General features: G+C 43.0%; 1 protein-coding gene across 1 annotated transcript; it reads right to left on the bottom strand.

Annotated features, from left to right (window-relative positions):
* Nucleotides 1–278: 278 nt before the first annotated feature.
* pard6b (par-6 partitioning defective 6 homolog beta (C. elegans)) lies at nucleotides 279–20,915 on the bottom strand. The gene is made up of 3 exons (XM_042407861.1): nucleotides 20,530–20,915; nucleotides 18,594–18,816; nucleotides 279–3,395 (listed from the first exon to the last, which is right to left on the bottom strand). The coding sequence occupies exons 1-3, from the start codon at nucleotides 20,590–20,592 to the stop codon at nucleotides 2,464–2,466; spliced, it is 1,218 nt and encodes a 405-aa protein (XP_042263795.1). The 5' UTR covers nucleotides 20,593–20,915; the 3' UTR covers nucleotides 279–2,463.
* Between the last annotated feature and the right edge of the window lie 1,948 nt (nucleotides 20,916–22,863).

The following is a 22,863-nucleotide window of genomic DNA, read 5'->3' as shown; positions in this document are numbered from 1 at the left end:
GTCCCACCAGTACCTGCTGTACCATAAAAAGGCCAAAAAAAAAGACAGTACCTCATACATATACAGTAGCTTGAAACACAATAGTGGACGCTCATACACCAGCTGTGGGTTGAAGTCGTTTCCAGTCATAGATATTCACTGTCTGATAGGCTCATCACATATTCAAACAATAAGCAGAACAATTAGTGTGATGGTGATCTATATGAATATACTGTGTGTTTCATCACAAGTGCACAGAGGCTCAAATGAAGCCAATAAACTAGGAGAGTGTCTGTGAATGTGTGTCAACCGTGTTTTAATGAGTGAGCAAAAGTCGCTTTTAACAGAAGGGCAAACGCTGAAAATCAATAAAAGAAATAATAGACCATCTGCTCTCACTTCAGGGAGGCAGTTAGCAGCAGCATGTGAGGGTAATGGATATACAGTCTACCTCCAATAAATGTTACTATCCAAGGACTAAAACGGTGCCAGAATTACTTCTTTCACACACATTTCTGAGTCATTTCATCATCAAATTAATTGAGGTTAAGTGCAATTTAATACAATTTAAAGCTGCAATAGAAAAAATTACATGATAGTGGATAAACTCCACTACCCAAAATGCAATCAAAAGTCAAATTGTATTTTTATATAGCCCAAAATCACAAATTTGCCTCTAACAGTTGAAACATTTCAGGGTTTTGTTGGGACTTTTCAAGGGAAGCAACAGCTTCAGTGGAAATGCCAAATCCAGACAAGAGCCCAGAGAGACATTGTACATAAGACAGACCAGCCTCACCTTTATCAAATATAGAAACTGAATAGATTTGTGTGGTTTGCGTACCTGCATGTGTGTTTGTTTCAATATGACTCAGTCTGACCACGACTTACTTGACCTCACAGGTGGGTTTCTCTTACATCGCTGTATGTACCAGCTCACTTCTACGGTCGATTAGTTTTACTCTCTCAATGTGTTACAGTCCAGCTATTGATGTGCAATTTAGGCCCGTAGTCAATATCTACTAACTATTTAGAATACAGTTATTGTGTTACATTCTTTCATAGTGTGCCATTCATTGAATTTAAGGAGTGAAGATATGAAAAGGACACGGTGCAGAAATACTGGAGAACACTTTTCATATGTGAATGTCTCAGGACACATCCCAGTGAACTCTGGACCCGGCTGGAAAACAACAGAGATGAATATACTGTGCAGCACTGAGATTAGATATTGAGTCGTGGTCCAGAAAGAATGGAGAGAGAGAAAAAACAAACAAACAAACAAATGAAATCACATTCACATTTTGTCATTTGTACACATGCAGCAGGGGAAATAGCCCTTGTCATGGAAAGGAGAGAGAGTGCAATATGAAGGAAATATGTGAGGCGAATTCATTCTAACATGTCCCATTGTCCCAGGTAGGATTAGTGACTCGAAGCTTGCCATTGGTCAGATGGAAGCTGGTCATATAAATCAATTGTGAGATACAAGAAAAAAAAAAAAAAAGAATCACAAAGTATTCAAAAATAGAAAGCATATGCCTAATGGTAAAGGGATTTTACAAGAGAGACAAGCTGCTCCCACAAATGATTCAAATCAACCATTCATGATCAGACAATCATTAACACAGCTAAGAACAGTGGTTAAAAGCATCTGAGCCGACGCAAAAAAGACCCAGACTTGTTTTAAAGGTGGTTTCTCCTCTAATAAAAAAAACAGTATTATTGCAGATCTCAGCATTTGGTAGATTATTTCGGTGCCTCGTTCGAGTACCGCAACTGTTTACCGGTTGCATGCTGTGGTCACCTGGGGGGAGGGGGGGGGAAGGGGGGAAGTGGTCAGAGTGTGGTGCAGAGGTGGGGGTGAGATACAAGGCAAAAAAAAACAACTACAGATTGTCAATGAGAGCTCGAGCTAAAATCCTGTTTCAGTGTGTGTGTGTGTGTGTGTGTTGTGAGGGAAGAACTCACTCGTTCACTTGTACCTTCATCTATTCATAGGACTGATTAAAAGAATCATCTTCATCCTCTAGTGGAAGCTCATGTTAACAAGAGTTTTTGGAATAAAAACAAGTGCTTCTAATTTTTTGGAAATAAGGTAGAGGGCAGGGGGAGAGAGGTTTTTGTCTAATGACATTTTCTTTCTCTGACGTTTCTGTGGGTGGGTGGGGGGGGGGGGGGGGGGGGGGGTGTCACCGCTATGGCACACGTGCAGGGTCACTGGCATGTAGAAGAGCGAATTCTTGGGTGCAGTGTTTTACGTGTAAATGTTAGGACGTACAAACATTTTAGTGTCAGTGTTGTTGTTGTTGTGTTGATTTAATATGTACACATATTGTGCTTCTCAGGTACAGTCACTGTATGGATGAACATGTTTGATGGAATGGGATGTGTCTCATCTGGTGGTCCATGACTCCCCCAAGTGTGTGTCAAAGTATTTGAGTCCATTTCAGGTTTCCAGTGTTTAGTGTGTGAACGCCCAGTCTAGAGGGTTATAACAGTGCCGTCTTCCTCCAGACTCCGCCTCTCCATTGCTCTGTCTGGCGACGGCGTGGTCGACGTAGCGTTGGCGTTGCTTAGTGATCCGCTGCTGGCGCTGGCCGGCAGGGTCCCGTTGGCGTTGATGGAGATGGAGGACGTGGATGTGGTGGCAGCTCGGAGGTTGAGGTGCGGCTCGTAGCGAGGCAGCGAGGGCATGCTGTAGTTGGAGGGGGCGCGTCTGATGGGCTCGGCGTCGCCTCCTGCCTCGATCACCAGGTCCTCGTCGTCCTCGTCGCTCTCCAGCTCCCCGACGGGGAAGTTCTGGATGATGTGCGACGGCATGGAGGCTGCTGCGCCGACCGTACCCTGCGATGAGTAGCCGTAGTAGCTCGCACCACTGTCCGATGAGCGCCCTGAGCTACCGGACGCCGCACCCCCTCCTCCGCTGCGGACAACATTGTTCCGCTGGTTGGCAGGCTTGACGGTGATGATGAGGTTGTGGCTGTTGGCGATCATCATGTCCGTCACCTGGTCCAGAGATTTCCCAGCCACCTCGATACCGTTCACCTCCAGCACCTCATCGTTTACCGCCAGCAGGCCGGTGCTCTCCGCCAGCCCGCCGGGAACCATCCGAGAGATGAATATGCCCGGGACCTTCTCCAGGCCCTGCGGTGTGACCCGCACGCTGGAGCCGTCGCGGATGTAGAAGCCCAACGGCTTCTCCTGGCCGTGCTTGTACAGGCGCACACGTCGGTGTGTCTCAGGCAGGATGTCCACATCAATGATGGAGGAGACGGGGCGGAAGTCTCTCGGGAGACTGATGATAACTGGCGGTTTTTTCCTGTTGGTGTCAGGCCGCAGAAGAACTGCCGAAAGCACCGTGTTTTTCTTCCTGGTCAGAGAGTCGGTACCAAACGTTGAATAATCAGCTTCCTCTGCAAAATAAAAGGAAGTAGAGAAAGAGAAGCAGAGAAGAGGAAGGCGTGACAGGGAGACAAAATGGGGAAAGGGTGGCAGAAAGAAGGGGAAGAAAGAAACAACACGTGTTATCAAATGCTGGTTAATTTTCCATTAATAACATGCTGGGGCTCATTTTATATCAAGTCGTTATTCAGGCTGACATTCTGTTGCATCATGTACTATCAGGAGAATGAACAATACTTTGCAATGGAACAGCTCTCAGCCGGAGGCATCCCTGCAGGGTGTCTGTGCTGAACACACACACACACACACACACACACGACGCTGATCACCAGAACTCCCCTCAGGTTGGACTGATGCAAAATGCCACACCAGCCAGGCACTCAGTCCAATTCTTAGTCCTTCATCAGCGCTCTCTGACATGCTGCCACCCACAAATTAGCCTACATATGCTGCATACAGCCTTGCAGGTGCATATGGCGAGCAGAGATGCTGTATTATAGATTTAATGAACATATGGTTGCTGTCAGATTGTTCATTGTTCATTCTCAGAAAAAAAAGGCCAATGAAGACCTTACTGCTAAATGAAACCAACTGCCTTTAAAGGAATAGCTTGACATCGGAGAAATACGCTTATTCGCTTTCTTGCGGAGAGTTAGACGTGAATATTGATGAGCTAGTAGACAATTAGCTTAGTCTAGCAAAAGACTAGAAACAAACAAGTGTGTTTCCCCAAATATCAAACTATTCCATTTAAAGATTTTTTGCCATCTCTATTTCAGATGAGAAATAAAGTCGAGTTGACATGTAACAAACATTTGAACTAAGAATATTATGGCCACATTTTAGCTGCATGAGTCAAAGGGATGCACACTGCCCTTTGTTATGTAGATTGTGTTCTTTACACTGTGTGAACACTAGACCGAGGGCTGGGCAGGTAAGAGGGGGAAAACCTGGAACTTTGGTCTTTAATAGTTAACCAGTGAAATACAAGAAGCTAAATATTAACATCTGTGTGACATTCATTCTATTTTTGCCAGTATCCAGCCTGTTTTTGTCTATTTCTGTTGTTATTTTTGACAACTTTCTATTGAATAAGTCTTCAACTTTTTCACCTTTTCCATATTTTGCTGTTTTCAAAGCACTTCAAACTCTTCTGTTCTTGGATGAAAGTGCTCTATAAATAAAGCTCTGGCAATCTTACAATGAATACTTCTCCTCTCGCTATTTGTCTCTCTCTCTTTCTCTCAGTGTGTGTGTGTGTGTGTGTGTGTGTGTGTGTGTGTGTGTGTGTGTGTGTGTGTGTGTGTGTGTAATCTGGGAAAATATCCACTCAGGTGGCTGATAAAGATTCCAGCTCTCAGGTTCTGACAGGTACGCACCCCACCACTCCCCTCTCCATCCCTACAACCAAAACAAAGGATCAATTGTCCTGAGAAAGAGCGGCGGTGTCGCGTTTCAGTTCCCATGGGGCACCAGTCTAGTGTATACACACTAACTATATCTTTGCCAGCTCTGACCTTACAGGCCAACAACACACAAGGAAAAATATAGAAACAACAGCTTCACAAGAGTCTGTGAGGTCAAAAAGAAAAAGTTTCATCAAGCTGTTTTCTCTCCATGCCGTGCTCTTTCCATGCACATGAACGCTGTTATAAAAAGGAGCGTTATGCTAAAAAGGGCGTACAGGTGGATGTTTCAAAGCACTTGCGCACGCTGACACGGGGCTTGTTCTTGTGGTGCAGTCATGCATAGACTTCTTTTCATCTAAACCATCCCTCCATCTGCAGCATATGAAAAGGCCAGACCTGACAATAGAGTTATAGTTGAGGAAAGAGAATAGGACGGTCCCTGAGGGCCACTCACTGGCTCACACACGGCAAAGAGATGCGGTTCCGGCAGCAAACGCTACATGTAAGCATGCAGCTTCCTGATCACAGCACACGCATGGAAACAACATATGCAAGCATCTGCAGAGCACACACATGCAGACATTCATTTAAAACACACACACACACACACATATGTATTAGGTTTATCTGTGGTTAGAGATGAGGCTTGTGCCCTAATGAACAGGAGCACAGAGAAACTCATAGCTACATTATAGCTCGTTAGAGCACAGAAGCCAAGCTCTCACTTTAATTGGCTACAAAGGCCTATAGGCAAGTCACAATATAAATATTCACACTCTTCCTCGTTTGTTGAAGTACAAATGGCCTTCTTTTATTTCCACTTTTCAAATTTAGGGCTCAAGAATAAGCAGCTGAGATGAATTGATCATGGAGGCACAAATGGTTCAATAGATGACATATTAGACCAGTGATCTTAAAAAGTTAGTTCATATTTGGGGTGGTCCTGGGACACAAACGTTAATGTGAGGCCTGCTGCACATGAAATATAGTAGACTATGGTCACATGCAAAATAGAACATGAACCTGCAGTATACTGGTGCTGTATATGATGTATGCTCATACAGTGTGTGGGTGTCATTGTGACTGCTATATAAACGAGCCTCAATAACAGTCACAAAAAATGTAAATAATTCTAAAATCTGTTCAATCTTATTTATTTATTTTGATCAGTTATTGCCATTTATATTTAACATTGTAATATTGATGCTTATAGCATCTGTAATAAGACACAATGATGTGCACACACACCAAGTGTTTGACCACTGTTGCAGTGTGAAAATATCAAAGCACCATCAGTGGTCTGTAAATGAAACCAATGGTGTAATAATCACAGCTGGCTAGCAGAGAATGGCTGCTTGTGGTCCATAATAGTGAATGACCAACAACCAGCTACCAGGCTTTGGAACAATATCAGTTACTCATTAATGTCAACATTTTAGGACAGGTTTAGCACTTTTTCACCACACAAACATGCCAACAGGACAGAAACATCTCAAACTGAGCCACTAAAAAAGCTACCTGGCTAATGGTTGAAGCTACAGGAAGCTAATGTCTAATTGTTTGGGGCCTATGAGACCTAATACTACATCCCACTCTTCCGGCAGTTGTGAGGTTATTTGGTGTCTGCTGTTGTGTGGGTTTGCGTATGTAGCACATATAATATATATAACATATATCACTTTTAATCCCTCACTGCTCAGTAAACACATGAAGCATGACTGACGTATGCTGTGGCTACAAAGCGTAGATGTATGCAGCTGGTTCAACTAATGATTGAAACAATCAGAGGTCAACTGTGGAAAGAAGATAGAAAAGTTTTATAATGCCAAGATTTGAGAACTAACAATTTATGGACCAATTTGCAACAAATCAATGCCAATATGACATGTCAGTGTGCTCTTACACAACAGCTTTTCTGTTAATTATACTTTTTCTTCGCAAAAAGGTGAAATTCTTCACAATTCCTTAAAGACATACTATGCAGGATTTTCCTAAAAAACAATGTATAGACAATGTAATCCCTCTCAATCATCACTTACGACCCACTAGAAGTGTGAGGCGGTGTCTGTATCTACAGAGACCCTCTGCCTGTATTTTCTTATTATTATTTTGCTGTGTTTGGAACATTTCTGGACGTCAACCTCTGGGCAGTGGGTGTGTAGCCCCCAGCCAATAACAGCACGCAGGGTGCACACCAACCAACAAATCCTGCATAGTACGCCTTTAAGTTCCCTCAAAATGACCCATGGCCCACATGTCCATTAAGGGGGACTCCAGGAGCCCCCCTGGCCAGATGGTTGCTGCACATGCCACGTGGCTGCAGCGTCCCTGGTTCAGTTCCAGCCAAGGATCTTTGTTGCATGTCACTTCACTGTGTACTGTACGATAAAAGGAAGAAAATGCCACCGATTGCCTGTCAAACTTTCTATTCTGGCATTTATAATAGTAACAGTGGCAGATTTACCACTCAAGTATTTCTCTTATTCCAGCGTCAATTTGCCAGGTGAAATCAAATCTGCTAGCAACAGTTGCCATCAGCTCTAATAAGCTAACGTTAGCTCCATGAGTTGGTTAAGAAACACTCTTTCCGGCTAACTTTTTTATGCGTCCAGCAGACCCGTTATAAACTGAGAACCCTTTGCAAGGCTTGTGAATATACACTTGAAGGCTACATGCATGATATTGTGCTAAAAGGCTAAAGCTGCACATCTCTGGCAATATCTTCACCAGTTGATGATTCATGAAGAAGACACATTTCTTGTGTATTGCAGTATAGAGCTAGTTGCTCCTATTATTATAAGTATGATGAGGAAAATGTGGGACTTTCTGAAGTGTAAAGTTCCCCCACAGGGCTGCTGACATTTCCCTCGGCTGGAAAGGGTTTAAAATGCTTCTTGGCCTTGGAAGGATCTGAGTTAGGCTACTACTGTAGGTAGAAAGCTGCCAAGCAGGACATGCTAATGTTTGCATATTTGCGCAAACAAACACACCGTTTAATCTATTTCTGACAGCTTTGCTCTTCTATTATTTGATGTTGAAAAGGCTGAAAAAAGAAACACCACCCTCCAAACTCTTGAGATAGAATCTCTCTTACTGCAGCTCTATGCACACTTTCTTGGCACGTTGACAAAGCTTGACAGGCCTGCAGAGCAAAGTCATGGTTACTAAGCTATGATTGGACAAACTCTGTTCGGGGCAGAGGTTTAGCGAACAGTCAATTTATTAGACATTGACTGTACTAAACATCCTGTGAAAACAGTTGAATAATCTCTTCAGTGGCTCTAAGGGAGCTTTGTCTTCTATGAAGACGTCGTAGTGATGTCATCAGGGTTATCTAGCTTGGGCTTGGAGACTATACATTTTTACAGAAAGCAAACTGGGAATGTGGAATTTGAAAGACAAGCACAGAGGGTCCAACAAAAACATGTTATTTGTTGCATTATGGGGAATGTAGGATCCCATGGTTTATGCTTGACCCATACTAGAGACTTCAGGATATCTCTGCCTCTGCTTGTTTTATTTGGACCTTTTCTGTTTTAATCTGTCCCTTGTGAGCGTCCTAACTTAATGGAAGTGCATTTCTAAATTACTGGAGACCCCTTTAACCACTGATACAGATTCTGTATCTACATCACCAAACCAAACACTAGCTCTGTTGGTTATCTTTTCCAAAGCTGCTCATCTCCTCAGATGACAACCAATATTAAAAGACACACCTGCAGTATATCGAAATCAGTGTTCAGGCATGATTCACAAACCCTGAATAAAAACATAATCCCCTGCCCAACACTTGCCATGGCTCTGCACAGGTTAGGTATTCCAACTATGCAGTTACTTCTTTGATTTCTCACACTTTGAATGGAGTCAGTGAGGAGCGAAAAAAGCGAAGCAATGGAGGAGAAAATGACAACCCAACATACACCAACACATGTGAGGACACACACACGATAATGCTTAAGTCATTCCTCTCTCTAGTATATAACCAACACACACATACACACACAGGGTGAACAACTAATGCATCTCCGTCACGACATTGACTTCACTCTAAGACAATTCCGCCTAAGGAGAGGAAACCACTTGAGCAAACCGGTAAGCATCGGTCGAACACGTCATCTCTCTCAGTGCTCTATTCTTCACACTCTCTGGGTGCATCGTGCTCCAACTCTGGACTCTGGCTTTTAAAAGAGCCGATGCTAATGGCTCAGAATAAGTGGGATGTGCGGGCAAAGCTATTGACACCATTATCTCTGTCGGTGACACTTCCTGTTTGCTTCTGCCAAAAACGTGAAGTATGCTTTTTACACACAGAACATCAACGTCTTTTACAATCAACACTAATATACTTCCTTCTATCACGCCACTCATGCACACACCTGCTCCAGCACTCATTAACAGAGGATTATTCATAGTACTCTACTACACCCACTTCTTCAGTAACCACTACACCCTAAAAATTACACTGATACAGGATGACGAAGCTCCGGCTTTCCTTGTAACAATGATCCCTGACGACAACGATGACTCCAACAATCCATTACTTCCTGGTACTTGTCCTGGGCGCTGTGTCAGTGAAACCTGATACTGTGTGCAGGTGACACAACACGATCAGGAACGAGCTACATGACAGTCATCAGCACTAACACTATCACTACTACTTCTAGTGTTACTAACACTACTGCATCCATATTTATATTCCAGCTGCTCTAAAAGGGATACAATGAATGTAAAAGTAGAAAAATCTTGAATTGTATGGTCACAAAATTTAAAGGGACAGTAACTCAGCATTGCTGTAGCTATTACTAGGCCCTTATAATTACAGCTACAGGGATAACAGTGACTGATTAGTGAGTATTATGAACTAGGTCAGAAAAATTAATCACTGGAGAAAATCTAATAATATACTGTACAGATGCATAAGTGCTGACCCCGCTAAAAGCCATTTATTTTTAATATAGTATATATAATATAATAATTGCTGTCCATGAAACCAGTCTACAGTATCCAAACATAGCACGTCTCCAGAGTCTGAGTAAGAAACAAAGAGAAAGACATGAAGTTGAAGGTTGTGGTGTTCTGGAAATAGTCAGGTTTACTGATGACAAGCCCACCACACAGTCTGTGCCACGGTGTTCCTGACACAGAACGATACAAGGAGGAGGAGGAGGAGGAGGAGGAGGGGGAATGAGTGTGTGTCAATGTGAACTTTTGTAGATGAGAAAAACCAGGGGTGGTGTAAAACAAAAGACAAGAAACAGGCAGGAAAGACGGGAATACAGCAAATACGGACAGAGTAGAGAGAGAGAGAGAGAGAGAGAGAGAGAGAGAGAAGAAGAAGAAAGGAAAAGAGAGGAGGAGGTGATAAAAAAACTTCAAACGAGTAAATTCCGGAGGGTTACTATTCCTGGTGTGGTGAGCATACCTCCTGGCACAGCCCAGATAAAAGCGCCTTAATGCTGCTGATAAGAGAGGGGGAAAGAAATGGAAGGGGTGGGGGGGGGGGGGGGGGTCAAAGGGAGAGCGTTGAGCGGAAAGGACGGAATAGGGACAGCGAGAAAACAGAGAACAGTGTACTGATAGGAGGCGTTTGGGAAAGATAGATGCTGCGGTGTAGAGACCTGCAGAGGTGTGAGGCAGAGCAAAAGACCGAGCCTTGATGTGTGATGCAGCTGACAATTTGAAGAATTGCTTATTAAATCCATAATTCAGAAGACTCTGGTTCATGAACATTAAGCCTGCTTCTAGGGCTCCTCATATACCTCATCTCACTCATGAATTCTCTATCTCGCTCATCAGTCCTGCTTTATTACCCTGTCTTGACGGCAGCTATTCATCAAATTATACAGAAACTAAAATCTACACTGTAGTTTTCATGTCGCTGCATGCAAACAATGAACACAGCTCACTACTGGACTTGATTTGTATATTTTATTTGTCTACACTCATGTACAGTACTTTCCTGTGTGCGGTGTTTGCATCTCCTCACTGCAGTATGAAGCAATTCCATCAATTCCTTTTTGTGCTGACACAGACACCTCTCTCCTTCCTGTAATACCTCCTCTCCTCACCCTCCCATTTTCTTCTCCCCTGTGCCCTTCACTCAATCTGTCACTTGGGGTCCATCTCTCAGCAGGAGCCTTTTTTTGTCTGTCCCTCTTGGTCTTGCGGTCTTTCCTCTTTCGGCCTCCGATATCCTTCTGTTTTTGCTCCCGGGCTAAACTGTCTGTCCTCTCTCTCTCTCTCCTGCGATTTTTCAAACCACAGCTGCTACAACAGGTTTATCAAGCACAGGACTCGGCGTTAAGACAACACATGTAGCACGTGGTTTGGAAATAAGGGTTTGTCTGGGACAGGAATGGTAAAACAAGTACAGATCTGATGAGGGAGTCATGCAGCTAAGAGTCAGCATGGGACATGTGCACTGGACCGGTAGTGGACGGACTACGGCTGGTGCTTGGACTCGGCATGTCTCTCGGCGTAGCCATGGGAACAGAGCTGGGAGCAGGGATGTGCCTGGGGCTGAGGCTAGCTTTGAGCTTGGGACAGGGTGGGGTAGGGGAACGGGGCAGGTCACTTGGGGATGTAGGTTTCAGTACCAGGTTACAAGAAGGAGGATGAGTCTGGGGTGGGGTGGCTAGATCTGGGTCTGATAAGCGGAGCATTCTACGCAGCCCCGCTACATGTAGCCTCCAGGAGGAGGAGGAAGAGGAAGGACTAGACGTTGGGGAGGGCGGGGGAGAACAAGGGAGGGAGGAGCAACCGCGTGGGTTGGGGGAGCCCAAGTCTAGCCTCACAAGTCTGTCACTCATGCGTCTGAATAGGGACTTTACTGGGGATGGACGGGCAGGGGGACTCTGTGCTTCTGGCTCTGTCCTGCCTTCAGCATTTGACCCTGGAAGACAACACAGCCAACCTGCAGTTAGATCTGGACATTGAGGCGTATTTCACATTGCCAAGGTGAACTTTTAGTCCACTGCACTAAAGCTCGAGGCACCAAAAGCCTTTATAGAATGACAAGAGTTGAAAGAAAAACGCACCAGTGCATCACAGAACACATTTTGACGTGTCAAATTAAGAAAAAGCACAAGTGTAAAAATTAATGACGCCTGAATTCCATTGAGCTGCGTCACTTTCAGGCTCCTGCTGTTGTGTATGCTGGCTCACTGTCACACTGTCGTAAATGACTGGGACGTCTGAATAGAACAGAGCCATTGTTAATGTTATTAGTAACACCTGCGCTTTTCCATCTATGACGAGTCAAAACGTCTGCTGTCAAAAGGGCTTATCAGTGTTTATTTAATCTGGCAGGGCAGTGTCAGGAGATTAAGTCGAATTGTTTAGCTTAAATTAGCCTGACGAACCTTGTGTTGATCATTCACTTAAAGCCTCAAATTCATTACTTCAAATCTGCACTTTATTGTTTCCAAGACAAACAGTCAGGAGACTTTTAACCTTGACAGTAACTCTTTACTGAGAGTCCCTCTATGTAGCATTCAGAAGCTGTATAGAAACATTAAATACATGCTAATAACACACTATAATGTTGTTGTAGGCAGATAGAAGGACATTGTTAAGTGTTCATTCATAATGTGCAGCATGTTGTCAACAATCTACATTAATTAAAACTTACACCTGCTTACAACTACATTACAGTGTGTTATAAACCATTTATTGACTGTTCATATAATGCTTAGAAATGCTACATTTAAAGTATTACCAAATTAACAATTTTCTATAGTTTCATGAAGTTGTAAAGACTGAATGTATGGCTAAGGAGCAAATACACTCGGTACAAACAGTAGTTACGTAAAGGCAAACAGTGTTTGGGAGCGGCGTGTCAAAGCCTGCTGACTATGGTGCATTGCTAGCCAGGGTAAATACGTTGGAATGGCATGCTGGAAGAAACTCACAGATAAGCGTATCAGTTATCATGTTTCATATCGATATCGCTGGAACACCGAGCCCAACAGACAGAAAGAATGTGTTTTAATTACAACACCCAGCAAGACACGCATCCGTCTGCTAGCAAAGCCAAAATAAAAGATAGGCCCGGTGTACGGATCGCACAGGTGGTGATAAGAAACATGAAATATTCATGTGTTTATACATGACTAGATACTCTTCTTTTTGTTAGGGGAAAAATCCATCTGTGGTCTTGTGGAACACTTTCAAAAACCAGTGACATGAACTGAAATGGTTTAATACAAGGCTCTTTGTTTGTGACGGTATGGGGGGGGTGGGGGGGGGTTCTCCAACAGCAGCAATATACTAGCAAACATTTATGACATGTCTTTTGAGTATCCAGCTGACAAAGTTCAACAGTCTCCGTTACAGCACATCACACCTGACCTGAAACAATGTGTGTACACTCCTTCCTTCCTTCCTTCCTGTTGTCCAAAGTACAGCTCGCTCTCTACCGTTCCCTCTCTCCATCCCACCCACCATCCTTCTTCTTTTTCAGTTTAACCGTTCAACCGTTATAGTCTGTAGTGGTCAAGAGTCCACTTTCTTTTTTTCCTCCCACTCACTTTGCCAGTTTGCACCCTCTCTTTCACCTCTCCCTTTCTCTCTGTCTGTCCAAAAAGTGTTGTTTCTTTCTCATCCAGTCTCTGTTTTTCTTTTTTTTTTTTTTCCAGATCTCCTCCTGTTTTCTTCCCTCCCTCTATCCATTCATCTTTCCTAACCGACTCTGAGCTGAGAAATTCTGACAGACTTTATAACAGAGAGCCTGGACTCCTACCATCCCCCCCCACCCCCCACCCTTCTATCCGAGCCACCCTCCCTACATCTTCTTGCAGCGAGTCCAGCCAGGTTTGGAGGGGTAACGAGTGATGTTTCAGCTTGCCAGGCTGTGCGCTCTCTCTTATTTTAAAAATGTTCTGTGCTTTCTTTCCATCTTTCTCTGCTGTTCACTCTCTCTTCCTCTTGTCCGTCTATCCCCGTTGTTGATCGAGCCGGGCTCTGTAGCGGAGGGTCCGGTCTGAGCTGCTGTCTTGTCTAATCTATCCAGCAGACGTGATCAGAGGCTGGCCACATTCCATGCAAAATGCCCCCCCCCCCATCTCTCTCTCCCTCTCTTTCACTCTCTCTTCATTTCTTTCTCTCTCTCTCTCCCACCCTCCCCAGCTAGGGCCTCACTCTGCATTCCTCCCTCACTAATACTATTCCCACTATCCTCCTCTCTCTCTCTCTCTCTCTCTCTCTCTCTCTCTCTCTCTCTCTCTCTCTCTCTCTCTCTCTCTCTCTCTCTCTCTCTCTCTCTCTCTCTCTCTCCCTCTCTCTCTCCCTCTCTCTCCTCTCCCTCTCTCCCTCCCCCCCCCTCTCTCTCCTCTCTCTCTCTCCTCTCTCTCTCTCCTCTCTCTCTCTCTCTCTCTCTCCTCTCTCTCTCTCTCTCTCTCGTTGCATTCCTATCACACTTACATGACTCCCTCTCCTTTCCCCGCATCTCTAATTACATGCCTTGCCTAAACAATGCCTTATACATTACTCCCTCTTTAATACTGTTTACTCTCTCTCTCTCCCTCTCTCTCATCCTTCCATCTCTCTTATTAGGCCTAAGATATGTTCATCCTCAATGCATTCCTCCTCCGGTGGAATCGCTCCCTCACTCATTACATTCAGCATCTCAGGGAATAATTCATGCTCTGTGGAAAACTTGAGAATCAGAGGAGGGGAGGCTGATTTCTATTGTTTTCACTGATCACGCTCCTTATCTTCTCTCTTGGGGGAAAATGACATCCATAACACCTGCCAGCACTACTCCCTCTAAATCCTTTCATCTCACGCCCAACATATAAATCTCTCTTTTCTTACATGTTGTGTCTTCTTCACATATTCTAACTTTTTATTCTTTGTCTCTTTAATTCAAACCTTTTTTTTCTTCTTCCTCGTTTCATCTGCCTCTCTGTATCTGTCAGACAAGTCATCACGCTCACATTCTCACCTACACTGTCTCTCCCTTTCGTTACATTGCTCAGTCTTACCACCGCTGCGGTTATCCTGTGCTTACTTTGCAGGGTGGGTAGACTTTGTCTGTGTTGTACTTTCACACTGCACATTTCCTTTTCTCTGACTGGATGACTCATGCGCTGGTTACTAATTTCTAAAAGGCAGTCCCTGTTGGGATATGCAAATACAAGCATTCCTGTCCCTCTCCATCTACCTTACTGGTGACTGAAACTGCGTACACAACATCACCAAACAAACCCACGCCCTGAGAGAGAATGAAAAGCTACCTACCACCACCGCATGCATGACAACCTGGAAACACTGTGTATGTGTGTGTGTGTGTGTGTACAATTGCAAAGAATGTTCTGGATGACTGATACAGGCGAACACGGTGACTTTCAAACCCAGGAGAATCTCTTCTGACAGCCATGTTTACAGCCAATCAAACATAAACCTGGGTGTGAATCACAAACCACACCTGAGGTGCAATAATCGTCATTTTCTCTCCAATCAAAGTCCACATTCATGACTGATTATATCACATTGTTTTTATGAGCAACAACACAACCCCGCTGAGTTCTTGTAATCCAATAAAAATCTGTTGCCATGTACGATGTCATATACAAATATAAGATGATTTATGAAGCACCCAAATCAAACACTGCACGGGGAGAGCATCTAAAACAGCTGATCGCTAATATGAGGATGATGAGAAAAAAGATTTTACAGACAATCTGATGTCAACATAAATCAACAGACAGTTTTGTCATCAACAGCTGATTGTTGTTTTCTATTTACACTGAGCTTAGCAAAGTGTGGCCCAGGAAACGGCTCCTAACATCTTTCATCTGTCAGTGAACGCTAATGTGCTTCCTGGATAGGATATCATTCACAACTTATTGATTATTCTAGTGTGTCTGACACATACACTGCTCAAAGTATGCACGAGAATATCAGACACATCCACATGTCAGATGAAGTTGTAGTTTTAAGTCTGAATGCTAGCAGCACTGCTCCCAGCATGCTTTGCAGCTCCCCATCAGCCTTAAAAAGAGACTCCAGTGCTGTTAATCCACCTATAAGCTGGCCTCTCTTCAGTGTTGCCGTGACAACAAGTAAACAGTGGACACCTCGCTGCCAGCTCGATAGTCATCGACACATTGTTCACAGATGTGGGGGCGGGGGTGAAGGGGATGCCCGGTGCACAGTGCTATTGGTGTGTGTGTGTTGAAGCAGTTTTCCGGTAGTCGCTATCTGACGCGCGTCACAAACACTCAAACACAAACACCCCGTTTTTCTGCAGTGACTGGTCAGCGATGTAGCGTTGATGCAGAGACAACAACAATGTGGGCCTTATTCAACAACCAGACCACAACAATACAGCGACAGACAGTCACAGCCTCACATCCATCCATATGTGATGGTACACGGTACCTTAGTCATCTGTGGCTTGTCTTACTATCTTTGTCTGCCTTGACAGATCACCACAATGGAAATAAAATATCTTTTAACTGTATTGTGTCCTCAACATTTTAAATGAATATGTATTTGTTGCAGTGTTTGACATTTTTATATATATATTTGTTTCGATATGTCAAATAAATCTAATCAAAGTCCAACCATCTGCACAACACTGTGAATGAAGCAAACCCACAGAGCACTGAGCCTGAAATAAAAATAGCCTATATTTAGTCTTCCAGACATATAAAATGCAGTGCTAAAAATAACCTCACATGACACTAGACACTCTTTCTTCTAACACACACACACACACACACACACACACACACACACACACACACACACACACACACACACACACACACATTAAGTCAAGTGAAATTGTCTTTTGTAAACCTTTACTGGAGGCTGAAGATCCAGACACATTTCCCGGATATACATGTATTACAGTTTCACTGAATCATTCCTGCAGGCTGAGGAAGAACAAACATTGGCCCACACAAGTCCTGCTCTTATGCAATAACAACCATTCACATCACATCTAACCACTGACCATCTCAGACATTTACATAATCGCTCTGTTCCGGTCTCAAAGCAGCCTCGTACCATTAGAAGCCAGCTTGTGACGACACTACAAACTATGCACTGATACGTTTTAGTGCTCTAACCACAAACTGGTTTAGTGAATTTACTCAGCAGTCAAGAAATTTGTGGTTGTGTAGCACAGGTGTGACCCTCCCACTATAACCTCCCACTGTAACCTTCCTCCTGTGCTGCTGATAACATGGAAGAGTTGGGACTTAACTCGCCTTGTCAAAAGAGGGTTTTAACAAAGGAAACGGCCAGGTGTAGGGTCATTAGTGCAGATATCACCATAACAACAAACAAGGTCATGAATGACTCATTATCATTTAAAAGATATGATCACTTTATCATTTACTCTACATTCCAATACTTTTAAACAAACAGCCCCGAGCATTCAGTGTTCAAAAGACTCGGAGTTGGCGTGACATACCTCGCTTGACCCCAACATAGAGAAGCCATTACCTTGCTACAGAGTCATCACTATTACTGCTGTCTGCAGATACATAATGGTGTATAAGCTGCCGATTTGCTGCATCTGCACACCGCAGAGCTTTTTAAGCTTGGACCAACTGCTCCCCACGCTTAGCAGTGAGGTACGCGGGTAAATAAATCAGGAGGGGTGATGGGGTGTGTGGGGGGTTGTAGCTGCGTGAGTGTGTGTGTCTTCTGAGTTGAGGTAGTGCTTATCTGTGACTGATGTGTGATGCCTGCTTGCCTGTGTTTTCGTGTGTGTGTGTGTGTGTGTGTGTGTGTGTGTGTGTGCGTGAGCAGCAGTGAGCACAGCGTGGGGCTAGTGTCTGGAGCGTGTAATTGAAACACGGTCCCATGCAGCGCAACACAGTGACCCCACTAATCTCCTCCTGACAAAGTGGCTTAGCTTCTATAGGGTCATATGGCACAGCGAGACAGCTTAAACACAACAGAGCGCGCGGCCTGAACTGCCCCGGCCAGCAGACCCCAGGTCCCCCCCCCCCAGCATTCAACAGGTCAGACTCAGCAACTCATTAGTTAAGATTCCCTTCAAAACCTACAGAAACATTTTTTATATATGCAGCCTGACAGAAAAGGACTAATGCTAATCCCTAAACATGAACAAATGATGACCAAAATGTCTTAGCGCTACGACTAACATCATCCCCCAACCCTGAAAAGATAAGTGATAGCATGTAATAGATAATGATTACTGGTAACAGCAGTGAGGAAGTAAAGAAGACACACAAGTAGTGAATGTGTTGAACTCGAAAGCCTTATTTCCTAAAACTGACCGTCAGCAGTCAGAACCCACCTCCCATCAGCCTGCCGTGCCAAAAAAACAGTGATAAGTACTGAGTGTTTATCAATCTGCTGAGGAATCTGACCATGTTTGGCCATGGTGTGATACTGACTATCTGTTTTTTTTATGGAACATAATTTGAGAGGAGCAAAACAGCAAAAATATGTCAGTTCTTTACAGCTCGTTATCCTTACTTTTTTGTTTTGTCTAGCTCTTGCAGTGAGATAATCTTTATAAAACACACACTGCTTCCCAGCAAGGTCACTGATCTGTAGATATACCAGTCAGAAGTAGGACACCAAAGGACGTGGCTGAGTAGTTTCCTTGCAAATACATAAGCAACATGCAGGCTAAAGTTTCATAACAATATTTAACATAAAAGCTTGTTGGACTTTTTGGATTATGTAGACAACATTTAACAGCATATCCTCCTGTTCAACAGCCTATCCCGTATGTCTAAGCTGTACTATTCTCAGCTAACAAACTGGTGGAAACTAGAATGCATTGTTCAAACACATGTTCTCTGCACTTACCTTTCCTCTGCAGGAACAGCCTGAGTAGAGGGCTGGCAGTGGAGATGGCCTTGTGGTAGTTGTCATCGTTGTTGATGGGCAGCAGGTCGCCGTGCACGTCAGCATAGCCCACCAACAACTCCACGTTGGGGATGCGATGCACGTGCTGTAGGAGGCCGTAGAACTCATCGAAGCGGCCCGGCTTCGAACGATCCAGAGAGAACCGACGAAACTCTGCACCAAACTGGTGGTGTGGCACAGTCATAGACAGAAATACACATGTGAGCACTTGTTTGAGGGAGATGGGGAAACTGATTTAAGAGACAAAGAAACCATCAGATAACTGAGATGCAGTAAAAAGCTTACACCTGCAATGCATGCACACAATATAAAGCAACATCTCCTTAAAGGGTCTGAGATTTGGGGCTGTGATTGATAAGCATACACTGGTACAGTAGCCTAGATGGATCCAAAACCACTGTAGGCTGTATGTATCTGTCAACCAAGCTAACACACCACATGTGATGAATTATTAATGAAGACTTTGAGATGCCTGTGTATCTCTAAGTTTCTGAGTTTGTGGATGCAGTATGTTCAAGACTGAACAGTGTTGTCTACTCCCGCTGCCTGACAGAATGTTTGGTATGCAGTTGTTGTAGTAAAGACTATGTGTCTTCAGCACAAATGCATTTCCACAAAACACATTGTTGGCTTATGAGTAACGTAGTAATCACTGTGGTCTGACTGGATCAATGGCTGCGCATGCCTAATCTGTAGGTAACCGTGTAGCCGAGACTGAGCACAATGTCCCATTGGTGGTGTTGATGAGGAGTACAAAGTGTTGTGGTTACTGTTGCCCAGCACTGACAAAAGATGATCTACAATCCACTGCCAACCTGGACACAAACCATCTTAAACACTGGTGAAAAGCTGAATTATATTAATTATAAGCTGGGAAACAAAACAGGCAGTCTGTTTCTGGTAAACATTAGAACATGAGCGGACAAAACATTTAAAATGACCCCAGACTGCTCAGTTTGGGACAGAGCTGAACAAAGTAAAATAATGATCATATGCTTATTTTATATAAAGTGGTGGGAAAAACTTATAGAGCTGCAGTGATTAGATTAGTTACTGATAATTAAATTAACCGCCAACTATTCTAATACTCAATTAATTGTTTTGAGTAATTTTTTTGAGGAAAAAAAGTTCCAGCTTATTATATGTGAATATTTTCTGGTTTATTTAGTCCTCTATGACAATAAACTTAATCTTTGGGTTGTGGACTGTTGGTCAGGACAATATTAGACATTTGAGGGCGTCACCTCGGGCTTTGGTCTACATTTTTCACCATTTTCTGACATTTTATAGACCAAACAACTAAACGTTTAATCGAGAAGTTAATCGACAGATTAATCGAAAATAGAAATAATCATGTTATTGCAGTCATATAATGTTATATTGTTTTCTTGAAAGGTTATAGCATCAACACATACAGTACGTTAAGAGTGTCAACATGTGCAGGTCTAAAAAAAAAAACTAGTTTTGAGCAGCAATAAGCGCCCTGAAGCTCCATCCCTCAGACTCAAACCTTGAGTCAATATTTGGGACTGAGCAGGGGGAGGAGGCTGTCACAGGTGACACTGGCTCACTGCGGCGTCAGCTGATAATAACCTCCACCTTCAAACTAACGAGCTAGCTGTCAAACTTACCAAATTCACGGTAAACATCACTGTTTTAAACACGGAGAGCCGCCAGACAGCGAGTCACAGCAACAAAACATATGTTGACCAAATGAGTTTTATCTGTTTGTATCTATGTAGGCTAGCTAATTTGTGCGACATCGTAACTTGCTACCAAGCCACTTAACAGGCTAAATTAGCCAGAGTGGCCATCACACGGAGAGGTGAGACTACAAATATAGCAAGTAAACAGGACAAAAAGTTGTCATATGCACCTTGCTCTTCACCTCCACGGCACTCAGAGAACGGTTGCTCGGCACTCGGTGGTTTTTGTTCATGTTTCGCCGCCAAAGCACTCACACACTCGCCCTGCTGCTCCTGCCGCCGCCGCCGCCGCTCTGTATCCAAACTGTACGTGTCCACCAGGTAATGTTACTTTGGAAGTAAAACAGGCTGCACAGGGATTTCTCGACGTCCAGCGTTCTGCGTTGTCTCTCCAAGTACGACAACGGCTGCCAACCAGCCTAGCTCAGCCTGTAAACTTGTCTCCTGTCATACTTGCCGCTGTGTGTCGGACTCTCCACCGCTTCTTCTGCTTCTGCTTCTTCTTCTTCTTCTTCTTCTTCTTCTTCCTCTTCTTCTTCTTCTCTCTCTGCGCCTGTAGAGCTGCCTGGCGACGCGACATTTCATAATAAAAGTCTCAGTCTCTGGTTTTCCCTCACCCTTGACTTCAAAATAAGAGCCCTCTATTTTCCAGTCCCATCAGATTCTTTATGTCAGTTGTTCTCAAAGTGGGGTCCAGGGTCCTTGAGGGGATTCCAGGGGGTTCCCAGCAAAAAGGGGAATAATTTATTTTCACTATAATTCCATCCATAAGTAACACAATGACAGAATGTGTGACTGTTTTGGTCATCGGTTTCATACACTTTGTGTAATAAAAGTAAATAAAAAGCAAAAGCAAAAATATTATCAGATGGGGGTCCATAGTCTAATTTGTGTCAGTTTAGGGGTCCTTGACGTGAAATAATTTGAGAATCAAAAAAAACAAATTGAATTGAAAGTGAATAAAAAATAAAGTGAAACAAAAAAGGCAAAACTTACAATAAAACTATACAAGAGTAAAACATTTGATTACAATATACTTTTTCTTTCACTGATCTGGATTTCTCTTTTGCAGTCACTTTTTTTCAATTTCACTGCTGAATTTTTGAGTTTCAGTTCTGAATTTTCTGTAACCAATTGGTGGGAGGAAATAATACAGTCATGAGTCATAAGTTGTACCACTGGTTCCAATTTGGACCATTGACCTGTTCCCCCAAAAGTAATTGGCCAATGCAGACGTAACACCTGTCCTCATGAGAGCATTGTGTCAGAACTGAAAAATTTAGAACTGAAAATGTTGTTTTTGAGTTTCTTGAGTTTTTTGAGGTTGTTTCTTTTGTTTCAGTTTATTTTTATTCAGTTTCAATTAAATTGGTTTTGTTTGATTCTTTTGAGATTTTGTTCAATTATTATGACACAAATCTAATCCCGTAATTCTGTGCCCTGACAGGAGCTAACAACTTCGCTCCAAATTGCTGGGTCAATACTAGAACAGGGAACATGTGAGATAATTAATCTAATATCTCATCTCAGTGGGCTATTTCCATAATTTGTTAAATAAATGCACTACCATCAGTGAAATTATTATAAGCCCTTTCAAGGTCTCCTTTAGGAATTATTCCCTTAACAGTTGATAGTATTACTAAATAAGAAATACCGAAAAGATATGCATCATTTATATGTGACTCACACTTCCATCATAGACTCCCACTTTGTAGCCCACCAGAAACCTCATAAGTTATTTTCTATGACTGTAAATATCCTAATTGTGTGCCAAAATCTAACAAAAATACACTTGGTTATATTTTACAATGTATGATATCAATTGCATATTGTTTACATGTGATTCAGGGTAAGTGTTTATGGTATGTAGAAAGCATTCTACCTTAAATTCACTATTTAGATGTCAAATGTAGATATAAAATGTATGTGGGTAGTAACTGTGAAACGTTACAGATGATTGTACCTTGTTTCTTGTTGTATAGTGACATCTTCTGGCCAAATGACATATCGGCATACTGCTGCTTGCTCAGAGTATGTGCACACTTCAAACCCTGCACATAAACCCTGTAGAGTGCATATGGTGGCACACACTGTGCTGTATTAGTACATAAAGGACAGTATTAATACAGTATGTGCAGTGATCTAGTGGAAGATGAAATTAAATTTGAACTATGCCCTACAGTCAGTCAGTGGTCATTATAAGGCACTAATGAAAATAAGTTCAGTGGATTAATGTTATCTTTTTCTTGAATAAAATATCATTGCAAATGAGATCAGTGTTATCTCATGTTATACAATGAATTAGACTTATGGCAGTCAGTCAGAAGTAGGTAAATAAACTGAAGGTTATATTAACCATTTCATATCGGGCAAATGATCCCAAACTTTTTCATGTACGGGTCACTAAATTGATACTAACGAGACCACAGAACCTCATTTGATATCATTTTATTTTTGTGTGACAGAAATTTATGATTAAAAGTGGTTCTTGTTTCATTTACCAG

This window comes from Thunnus maccoyii, chromosome 4, assembly GCF_910596095.1.
Source record: "Thunnus maccoyii chromosome 4, fThuMac1.1, whole genome shotgun sequence".
NCBI lineage: Eukaryota > Metazoa > Chordata > Actinopteri > Scombriformes > Scombridae > Thunnus > Thunnus maccoyii.
Note: the sequence above shows the minus strand (reverse complement) of the source record. Positions and strands in the feature narration are given on the sequence as shown.